This window comes from Antechinus flavipes, chromosome 2, assembly GCF_016432865.1.
Source record: "Antechinus flavipes isolate AdamAnt ecotype Samford, QLD, Australia chromosome 2, AdamAnt_v2, whole genome shotgun sequence".
Lineage (NCBI taxonomy): Eukaryota > Metazoa > Chordata > Mammalia > Dasyuromorphia > Dasyuridae > Antechinus > Antechinus flavipes.
In genome coordinates, this window is record NC_067399.1 from 654950267 (window position 1) to 654961017 (window position 10751).

A 10751-nucleotide genomic window follows, 5' to 3' on the forward strand; every position below is an offset into this window, starting at 1 on the left:
TAGATAAACCCCCCCTGAAAACCAAAGCTTTGTATTCTCAAGAAACTTATGTTCTTTTGGGAGATAGTTTGGCTTTTAAGAGTGTACAGGAGAAATATAAGGTAGGAGGCAGAACACTAGCTCTTGGGAAGACCACAGGTCCTTGTGTAGAAGTTGATTTCTTGAGTTGGATCTTATGTGACTAAGGAGATGAAGGAGTGTGTGCTTGTGGGGAACGGGGAGAAGGCAAAGGCAGAGATGGGAGATAGACTGGTGTGTGTGAAGGACCGAGAATGTGGAAGAACATTAAAGTGAAACAAATCTGGAAAGTCGGGGAAAAAAATCAAATTGTAAGAATAGGGAGGCTCTCTGGTCTTGGGAGAATCACGTTAGCAGCAATGTAGATGAACTTAAAGAGGGATGAGATGTGATCCAGGGAGACATTCAGAAACCATTGGAGTAAGCCAGGGAAGCCAAGATGGGGCCTACAGTAATGGGATGGCTGGCCAAATGGAAGGAAACTTTTAAAAGGCTATTGAGGTAGAAGCAGCAAGCTGATTGGATGTGTTGGATGAAATTTGAGGTTTGCAAAATGGTGCCTTGGGCATTAGGTTGCCATTTTACAGATGAGACGGGCTCAAGTTACATGATTTGTCCACTGATCATATTTTTCAAGTGTTGGAGCTGGGATCTGTCCAATGCCAGTCCTCCTGTCCCCTATAAGGAGATGTTTGTTTTTATAGTACTACAGGTTAAGTGCATCCCCCTGAAATTGTAGGGGGAGCATTGAGGTGCTTAAATCAAAGGTAAGGAGGGTCTTAATGGAGCCTGGAGTGTGTCCTTAGTATTATGGGTGAAAGGATTGCTATCTGTGCTCAGGGGAGAAGCAGGACAATTCATAAGGTTCTTAACAAGCCTCGTCCATGGGATTAATGCCAAATAGATACCTTAAAGTATCTTAAAGTGCTGGTACACAGCATAATAGGCCTGAGGTAGTGAATTATGGTCACCCCAAAAGTTGCTGTCCCAATTGGGCAATCTTGGAACACTAAAGTGGTATGTCTGTGTTGTCTTGAGCTCAATTGGAGGGTGACAAACTTGATATTTTGAGGCTATTCCTGTGAAGCAGTAAGAAATAGAAACCTGATCTTGGAATTGGGAAGACCTGGGTTTGGATTCTGCCTGGAACAGCAGTTTTTTGACTATGGGAAAGCCAATGAATTCATTTGTAAAATGGAGATAATCAGCACCTTGAGTGGATTTGAAGATCAATTAAAACTATAAAGCCCCATATAAATGCCAGCAATGATGATTTTTTAAAAAGTAATTTCATAGTGTTTGTGACTTGGGGAAATCAAAACTGTGAGCCATTTTTTCATTGTCATATTACACCATATTAATACAGCACCTTGTGCTAATTGTTTCAGTATTATTTAGGGAAGATCATTGGACTCTAGGGAGGAAGAAACTCCTTGTTGGGAGCTGAAATAGTTAACAGGATTTTTACAATGATTAGGTCAACTTGTGGGTCTGGCCCGACCCTAAGAAGGGGCCAAGTGTCCAAGGGAAAACCATTAATTATGGTCCCTTTTGTGGTTCTATTGTGAAAGATAATTATTAGCTAAGTGAGACTTTCTTTGTGCCTTGATTATGTGTTGTGAAAAAATTAAACTTCTTTAACTACTTCCATACTTCTAGGATCTGTCATTTCCTCATTGTGGGCTCACCTAAGGATTCCTATTGTAACCCTTCTAATTTAGGAGACAATCTTTAAAGGTTTCTGTGGCCTATGATCCCCCTCCCAACAGCCAGCCTTGTGAGTGAGCTGGAAAGATTAGAAGAGGCCAGGTGCTAAAGGGCTTGAATTAGCCACAGAGCTGGCCTGGGCATTTACTAAGCGATCAGTGCCCTTGGCGACCCTCCAAGACTATTAAGTTACAGGAAAGGTTGTACTGGTGGAGGAGGTTTTCTCATCAGCTGTTCCCTACATGAAGGAAATTGGAGGGCCAGTCCTTAATCCTGATTATCCCAGGCTTGGAGGGCCGCTTACACTAATGCAGAGTCAGGGGACAACAGGGCAGGCAGGGATCATGGGGTATGCACTAGTGAAGCGTAAAAGTGGAAGGAGTCTCATGTGGAGCAGTACACAAGAGGGCAAGAGACCCACAAGAGTGAAAGGTGGAAGGAATCTCAATCAATGAGTTCAAGTTTTTTTTTTTTAAATTTTGCTGAGGCAGTTGGGGTTAAGTGACTTGCCCAGGGTCACACAGCTAGGAAGGGTTAAGTGTCTGAAGTCAGATTGAACTCAGGTCCTCCTGATTTCAGAGCCAGTGCTCTCTCCACTGGGCCACCCAGCTGCCCCTGAGTGCAAGCCCTTTTACAGATGAGGAGACTAAGGCCAGACATTAAATGACTTGCTCAAGATCACACAGATACCAGAGGCAGGATTTGAGCCAAGTCTTATGATTCCAGAGCCATCTGTCATTTTGATGTTGATACCCAGTGGTTGCCATGTACATGATAAGTTGCCTTGTAGGGGAGAGAGCCGGTCTTGAGGCCAGGAAAACCATTCCAGTCCACCTGGAACTCGCCCATGGAGATTCCACTTGTGTGTTCATGAGGTTTCTATGTCCCTCTGCTATTGTCTTCTCCTTCCTGGGCCCTGCAACCTTCAGTTCTTTGGTGACTTGTGCACTGACTGACCTCTCCTTCCTTTCCCATCTTGGCCCTCTGTGAGCCAGCTCCACCATAGTCATTCTCTTCCCCGGGGCTCCCGCCATCTTGTGCATTGTTCTCCAAGCTGCCTTTTTCCCCTTGGACTTCTGCGTAGTCTCACCCTTCTTTCCTCCTGAGACGGTCCGTCAGTGGGTAGCGGCTCCAAGGCACCTGCGATCAGAGAGGAATGGCAGGGCCATCTTTTTCTCAGCCAATGGCACTGGCTGAAACCAAGCCTAAGGCTTTCCCGGGCGCGGTGGGAGCAGGTGAGGGTGGGGTGCTCGGGACTAGCACCTTGAGGAGCCATTTTCAGGACTCGCCATCCACCTTTGCTGTCCTCCGGGCACTCCACCCTCACCTGTGGCTCCTGGAGCAAACAGAGACCTCAGATCCGTCAGTGAGTTGGGGTATCCACCCCCAGCTTGCGAAGACTTCTCTGGGCAAAAGAGGAGAGTTTGCTCCAGGGGCCGTGGAGCGCCCAGAGCCTGGTCAGACATCTGCGTCCGGACCATCATCACCGCCACTACTACCGCCGACTGGACCCGCCACGGGATTTGCGAAGACTCAGCGAGGGAGGATTCAAATCCAATTCACAAGTAAGGCAAGATGTCAACCGGGTTGTCGCCGATCCTCTTCAGAAAAGGAGGATCAAACGGGACAGTACCATCCTCCCGGCCCCCCAGAGTCCCAGCTCCCCCGCAGGGGTCCGATGCCAAGGTGTGGCTACTTAGCCTCTGTACCACTTCCGATGGCGCCTTTTCTCTCATGCTGCCCCTGCATTGGTGGGGACCCCAGCACCTCCTGCCGGCTGGCCCCCAGCTGTCCAGGACTTCCAGTGCCGGACTGACTGTCCCCCCATTTTGGAGAAGCTCCACGGGCTTCCTAACAATTCCAGGAACGTCCCATTCTCCCTCCCTCCTCCCAGGATTGCCTTGGGGAAAGCCTGGGACAGAAGGCTCCCCGCTCCCTGCCCATCCCTGGTTCTTTTCCCTTGTAATAGACAGTGATGATCTGTGCAGCTTCTGCACAAATGGAAAGGAGCACGTGACCCCTCGCCCGCCCGGTCAGGCCCAGGGAATTTTAAGTGTTTTAATTTTAAAAAATTTTAAATAGTTTATTTGAAAGGGAGGAAAAAAAAAAAAACCCTGCCGAGGCTTAGGAGACGGGTTTGGTGGTTGGGGGCTCTGATCCCTTGGGGCAGAGACCAGGCCAGAAGTACGGGGTCTCTGTCCCAGCTGGGTGACGCTGGCAAAAGTCACTGCCTTTCTCGGCAAAAACGGGCACAGTGGCCAACTCACTCCCCAGTTCACGGGCCCAGAGGGAACAAAGTTGAGTGTCAACGGTAAAGACTTGACCTTCAGCCACGCCCCACACTTCACTTCCGCAAAGCGAGAGTCTGGATTGGTGGGCCCCATGGGCCGGTCTACCGGGTAGGCGGGGCTATGATTACGGTCAGGCCACGTGTTATTCCGGCGCTCGCTCCAATTAAGAGTTGTTGCCCGGCCATCCAATCCCGTTGCGCTGGCTGCGTCGGTCAGCCAATCACTACCCTCGAAGGCAAGGCTCCCGAACGCTATTGGGTGGCGTCTGCGTCTCGGCGCAGTAGGTCTTGGGCTGCTGTGAGGCTTGGGTCAGGCCAGCTTGGGGCCAGTGCGCATCCCAGTAGGGTGCCCGGGCCATGGGGCGGCGCTGGGGCCTAGCCTTGGCGGCGGGCGAGCGGGCGGGCTGCGTGGTGAGCGCTCGCGGCGCAGAGCGCCCCGGAGCCGAGGCCGAGGGTCCGTGGAGCTGCAGCGGGGTGCTGCTGAGCCGGAGCGCGGGGCTCGTGCTGTGCCACGGGGGCATCGTGGCACCCTTCCTGCGCGCCGGTGCCGGGGTGCTACAGCCGGGGGCCGGGCCGTCCTTCCTGGGCGCAGAGAGCTGTCGGGACGACTTGCGGCTGCACGTGCAGTGGGGGCCGGGCCGCGGGTTGGGGGCGCGGCCCGGGCCGCGAGGTGCACTTTGTACGCCACCCTGTAGCGCCCAGCCAGCGCCCCGCGCCCCGGCCCGCGCCCGCCTGCTACTGCTCGTCTGCTGCCCGGCCTTTCGCGCCGGCTTCGCGCGTCTCTTCGGCGGCGACACGGCCGAACAGTGGCGCTTCGCGGGCAGCGGCCCCGAGCCCCCAGCTCCCCCGCAGGAGTCCGAGGACCAGGCGGGCGCGTGGGCGGATGAGGGGCCGCTGCTGGCGGCGCTCGGTTGGTTCGCGCTGTTGTGCATCGAGGGCAGCGCGGAGGCGGCGGCCGGCCCGCGGCTGTCGGTGGCCCCTGCTGCCTCCCTGCCCAAGGGCGCCCCGCTGCTTGCCTGCGGCTCCCCATTCGGTGCCTTCTGCCCGGACATCTTCCTCAACAGTCTGAGCCGCGGCGTGCTCAGCAACGCGGCCGGCCCGCTGCTGCTCACGGACGCGCGCTGCCTGCCCGGCACCGAGGGGGCCGGCGTCTTCTCGGCCCACGGCGCCCTCGTGGCGCTCGTGGCGGCGCCGCTCTGCTGGCGGGCCCGCGAGTGGGTGGGCCTGAGCCTGCTCTGCGCCGCCGACGCGCTCCTCCACGCCGCTACCCACGCGCTAGGCCGCCTGGGCAGCCCCGCCGAAGCCCGCCTGCTGGCCTCGCTCCTGCCCCCCGAGGACCCTCCGAGTCCCCCGCTCCTCCCGGAGCTAGGGGCTGCGTGGACCGCTGCCGTTCTGGTCGAGTGTGGGTCCGTGTGGGGCTCCGGAGTGGCGTTGGCCCCGCGCCTGGTGCTCACCTGCCGCCATGTGGCCCCGCAGGAGGCCAAGAGGGTCCTGGTGCGGCCTGCAGCCCCCAAGTAAGGTTGGGGTTACCTGGCAACGCCATCCTCAGCGGACGCTTTCTTAGTTGCCTAGCAACCGATTTCCCCCTCCTCCCAGCTCTTCTATTGGTCCATTTCATTACAGTGACGTTATCCCCGTAGCGGAGTTGAGTTGTTTTCCTGGGTTGCCTAGGTTGCCCGCCCCCCTCCCCTGAAGATCCTGTTTCACGTGTGCCCCTGGAGCCCATCCTCAGACCTGCATGGCGCTAGCTTTGGGTTTTGCCACTACGGTCAGTCCCCTTCTGAGGCCTCCGGGCCATTTACAGTCCTGGGGAGCAGTCACTCCCCTCATCCCAAGGGTTACCTCGCTCCATTCCCATCCCACTGGGAAACCCAAAACGTCTTTCCTACCTCTTGGCTGCTTTTTTTCCTAGCAACCGTCTCAGACCCTCCCCCCCAAGAATCTTGTTCACCCCGTTTGCCCTGCGGAGCTCAGAGCCTAGCCTCTAGCAGGCTCTTAGTTGCTTAGCAACGAAGCCGGCTCTCGACGTCCTCCGGGTTTCCCCGAGGCCCTATCTGTTTTCCCTCCCCTCCCCGAAGGGGACGGCCTGGCAGAGATGGCTCCCACTTCCCAGCGGCGGGCTCTCCCTCCTCCTGCTTCCCGTGCCATCTGCCAATGCCCTATCTTCGGCAAGGCCTCCTCACGTGCCAGTTTAGGGTCTGGGAAATCCTAGGCGCGGCCTATAGGCTTCCCCAAGCCAGGCAGGGCCCCAGACGTTGTTTTCCCTGTCCTGAAGGGGGACGTTTTTTTGGGAGGGGCTTTCTTCCCAGCAATCTTTCTGGATAGGGCCATAGGTAAGTTCTGCCATAGGGGCCCCCTGACTTCCAACGTCTTCTAGCCACCGCCGTCTTTGAGGGAGTGCAGGGGGGATTTCTGAGTAGCCTGGATTGGGGGCAATTAGAGGATTGGAGGCAAGGGTCCTCTGCCTCCCTCCTGGGCAGCTTTTTCCTTCACTTGCCTCCTCTCCCCTCATTAGAGCTTCATTTGTTCCTTAATCTGATTCACATCCAGGTTGTGATTACTTGGCAGTCTGGGCCGAGGTTCTGGGCCAGTAGGAGGTGGGGATGGAGATGGAAGACGGCCCTAGGACTTAGCTTGTGGACTAGGACCTTGTCTGTTTCCCTTTCTGACTCAGTTTCCCCTCCTAAAAAGGTCTTGAGGCTGATCACTTAAGAATTTTCCTAATTGCACAATTCTGTATTTCCAACTAATGGCTTTTATATTTTTCTTAGGTCCACGTTTGGACTTGAGTAGGAGGGAGGAGGATACTTCCATGACCTGAGAGGTCATCCTAGAGTCCAATGAACTTATTTCACAGAAGAAGAAAGTTAGGCTGTAGAGAAGTGATCGGGAATCAAGTCAGGGCTCCTGACTTTTCAGGCCATTCTTTTTCTTTTCTCAATAGCACTTTATTTTTCCAAATACAAGTAGAGAGTGTTCACACTCCTTTTTGTGAAATTTTATGTTCCAAGTTTTTCTCCCTCTTCCCTCCCCACAAAACAGCAAAATATCAGATATAGGTAAAATATGTGCAGCCCTCTTAAACATTTCCATATTTGTCATGTTGTGCACACACACACACACACCAGACCAAAAGGAAAAAAAAAAGCACAAGAAAATAACAAAAAGGTGAAAATACTAGGCTTCCACCCACATTCAATTTCCATGGGTCTCTCTCTGAATGTGATGGATATTTTCTGATCCAAGTCTACTGGAATTGACAGATTCTTTTTTGTGAAGCACTGACCTTTTGCCATTTGGTTCCTCCCTGCACCAACATGGTTCTTCAGGAAAATGGGAAAGAAGTATCACTGGGGGAAAGATGTGGTTCTCATTCTTTGCCACTCCTACCATGTGTGGTGATTGCTGCTGGCTAAGGGACCAGGGTTTGAGTCTTCTCTGGCCCTGGAAGACCTGATGCCTCTGGGCAAGTCAAATGTGTCCCTTCGAGGGCTCTTCCAGCTCTGGGTCCGAGAGCTAGAAGCTGGCTAGCTCCAGAGAAGTTCCTTCTCAACCTGCATCGCCTTGAGTGGGGGGCCTCGATTGCTCCAAAGGCTGGAGCCCTCAGGTTCTCATCCTAGAATCCTTTCCTGCCTTTGCCCCCAGGAGTTCTCCGGTCTGGGGGAAAGTGGTGTTTGCCACCCAGGACACATCTCCCTATGACGTGGCAGTGGTGAAGCTGGAGGAGAACCTCAGGGGCATCCCATTTCCTGTCCTGGCCACCCACTTCCATGAAGGTAAGCTGGGAGGATGGGGGACTGGGAGTGTGAGCATAACAAGCCAAGCTAGGAGTGGCTGGCAGAGACCACCAGAGTTGGGGATTCCGCAGGCAGCCGCATCTGGCAGGACTGGAGGTGACCTTGGGCAGAGCACTTCCACTCCCGGGCCCCTACAAAATGAGGGTGCCAGCCTAGATCATGCTCAAGTTGTAAATCTGCTCATCCTTTCACTGGCATATTAAGCGCCTTTTCTGTGATGCTTTAAGGTTGCATTCATTGGAATGGAGGCTTGTTGTGAGGTGCACTCATTCATGCTTCCTATGGGTGTCCCCTGTGCCTGGCACATAGGAGGTACTTAATAAATGCTCATTGCTTGGTTGATAGGGATTGCTTTCCACTATACTTTATAAATGGATTTTTTTTTGACAGGACCAGTGGGTTTCTTGGTATATGAGCCCTCAGATCCCCATTGAGGAATTCTCTCCACCAATGTAGATTACTGCAGGGCTTGTGGAACTTCTTCCACGTGGGGTCCCTTTTTGTCCAAGAAATGTGCCCGGGCACACGGCCTTATAAAAAAGGTGTACAAGTTAGACGTTGGTAGTGATAATTTTGCACTTCGACATCCAATTAGGACCTTTTCCCCTCCCGCCCCCTTGTGGGGTCAGGGCCCACAGTATAAGCAGCTGGGGAGCAGTGGCTTCTGGAACCTCAGCTGCCCGTGGCATCTAAAGGGAAGCCCCAGGACAGCCTCCGGGGGCAGCTCCCCTGTGTCTTAAAGGCTCATTGGTTAGTGATCACTCAGCTTATGCAGAGCTTTTGGGGTGCACCACCTGCCAGGGAGTTGCCTCCACATGGTGTTCCCCTTTCCCTGATGAAGAAATTAGGCTCCCAGAGGGGAAGAGCCTTGTCTAAGACTGGAGAGTTTGGGCAGAACCGGGGGCTCTTGAGTCGGAGCTCCTTGCTCCCTTCAGCCAACCCCGTGGGGGCTGCAGTGCTCTGGCAGAATGTGGGGCCGGGCGCAGGGAAGGCTCCTTGGCGTCCTGCTGAGAGCCGACCGTCCCTCTGCCCCTCCCTCCCCTCTCGGTGCTTTTCCAGGAGAGGACGTGTGTGTGGTCGGCTTTGGGGCCTTTGGCCAGGCCTGTGGTCCCTCAGTGACCTCGGGGATCCTGTCTGCTGTGGTGGAGGTGAACGACGCGCCCGTGATGCTGCAGACCACGTGCGCCGTGCACGGGGGGTCCAGCGGGGGCCCTCTCTTCAGCGACTTGGGGGAACTCCTGGGTGAGGAGCGCGCTGCATTCCTCCTCCTTCCTTGGTCCTCAGGCCTGGCGTGGCCAGCCCTGTTCTGGGCCCTGGGGGGGGCGGGGTGGTAAGAGCCATGTGGTCCCTGCCCATGGGAGTGTGCACACCCCAAAAAGATGAAGCAGCTCTGGAAGGAGAGGGCTGGCCGCTGGGGGTGCGGGGTCCTGGGAGCATGGGGTCCTGGGGGTGTGGGGTCCTGGGAGTGTGGGGTCCTGGGGGTGCAGGGTCCTGGGGGCGTGGTGTCCTGGGGGCGTGGTGTCCTGGGAGCGTGGGGTCCTGGGGGTGCAGGGTCCTGGGGGTGCAGGGTCCTGGGGGCTGGGGCAGCTCGTCTCCGGATGGTCACACACACACGTGAGGGCAGTGGCTGTTCTTCGCTCCCTGCTCCGGGGCTGCTGTCGCCACGTGTCTGTTTACCTCCACCTCTCCCTAGGGATCGTCACCAGCAACACCAGAGACAACAGCACGGGGGCCACCTACCCCCACCTGAACTTCAGCATCCCCGTCACGGTGCTGGAGCCGGCCCTGGAGCAGTACCGGCAGACCGGGGACCTGCAGCGCTTCGGGGAGCTGGACCGGCCTGGCGAGCAGGTGAGGGTGGTGTGGCGGCTGCAGAGGGTCCCGGCCGAGCCCCCCCGGAGCAAGCTCTGACTCCTCCGCAGGACGCAGCCACCTTGGGACCAAGGCCTGGTGGAATGGACGCCGACTCCCCGGCACAGACCACCCTAGTCAGCCAGGGATCCCTCCTTCCTCCGCTTCCCCTCGGGCCGGGGGCTGCTGTCAGCCTTCCTGATGAGCCCGAGGCCCCTTCCCAGGGACCCGTGGAGATGACCCTTCTTAGGGCCGGAGGGGCCAGATGACAATAAAGGCAGCCCCTGTTTGTCAAGTGCTTTCTTCACAAGCCCACAGTGAGGTGGGGGAGACTGGGGCCCAAAAGAGTAGAGTGGGAGCCGTGTGGTGGCGGGTGATGGGCCCAGGGGGATGGTGAGTGAACCCGGGGAGGAGGCAGCTCCGAGGTCCAGCTCCTCCCCAGAGTGACGGGGTGGTGCTCCCAGAAGTGGAGGGCTTGCCCCCGGAGGCTCAGCCCCGGGTCTGGATCGGCCCTAGGGACGGAGGCATTTCATGGCTGCCCCAGACACTTGTATCCAGTTCTGTTCTAACAGCACAATTAAAAGAATTCTTTCCTTCAAACCAATCTCCATTGTCAGGGAGTGCTCAGGGAGGAGTCCCGGTGTGTCCCGGACCTGCCAGCTTGGGGTCCCTGAGGGCGGGGTAGGGCTGGGGGCCATCGGTGCTCCAGATCCCCGAGCTGCGCCCGGCTCGTCATGCTGTTCCAGGGAGGGTTTGTGCGCCTGGCCTGTGCCGAGGAAGCTGCTGCCGGTGAGGAGACGGGCTCGCCCCTGCCCTTGTGTGCAGAGGCCTCTCCCTGAGCTGCTCACTGCCCCGGTGGGAGAAGGAGGGTGCATGGGGGCCACTCCTTTTGGTTGGGCAGCCTCCGCCTGCGGGTCTCGCACGGGTCTGCCCGTGGACGTTGGCCAGGCAGGAGGGAATCAGGCAGCGCGCCTTGGACTCAAAAATCCAGGGTTTTCTTAAGCATTTTCATGAGCACAAGTTCCCCTCTCCCCTCCCAACCAGACATTTATCTCCTTGCTACCACCCTGTGCTATCGGGGCAGAAGG

General features: G+C 56.2%; 1 protein-coding gene across 3 annotated transcripts; it reads left to right on the forward strand.

Moving 5' to 3' along the window:
* Positions 1-4294: 4294 nt before the first annotated feature.
* On the forward strand, positions 4295-10267 carry TYSND1 (trypsin like peroxisomal matrix peptidase 1). Of its 3 annotated transcripts, XM_051982538.1 has the most exons (4): positions 4300-5529; positions 7661-7791; positions 8872-9054; positions 9506-10267. In XM_051982538.1, exons 1-4 carry the CDS (start codon positions 4373-4375, stop codon positions 9721-9723), a joined length of 1689 nt encoding a protein of 562 aa, XP_051838498.1. In that variant the 5' UTR covers positions 4300-4372; the 3' UTR covers positions 9724-10267. The 3 variants fall into 3 exon arrangements, 1 of the variants encoding a protein (XP_051838498.1); XR_007951261.1 differs by lacking the exons at positions 8872-9054; positions 9506-10267 and having other exon boundaries at positions 4295-6348; positions 7661-7756; XR_007951262.1 differs by lacking the exons at positions 8872-9054; positions 9506-10267 and having other exon boundaries at positions 4295-5783; positions 7661-7750.
* Positions 10268-10751: the final 484 nt, after the last annotated feature.

Excerpts from the sequence above, each read along its gene's own strand:
- TYSND1 (XM_051982538.1), top strand. The coding sequence starts at position 4,373 with ATGGGGCGGCGCTGGGGCCTAGCCTTGGCGGCGGGCGAGCGGGCGGGC. Across the intron at positions 5,530-7,660 it reads GTGCGGCCTGCAGCCCCCAA|GAGTTCTCCGGTCTGGGGGA; the intron begins GTAAGGTTGGGG and ends CTTTGCCCCCAG. Across the intron at positions 7,792-8,871 it reads GGCCACCCACTTCCATGAAG|GAGAGGACGTGTGTGTGGTC; the intron begins GTAAGCTGGGAG and ends GTGCTTTTCCAG.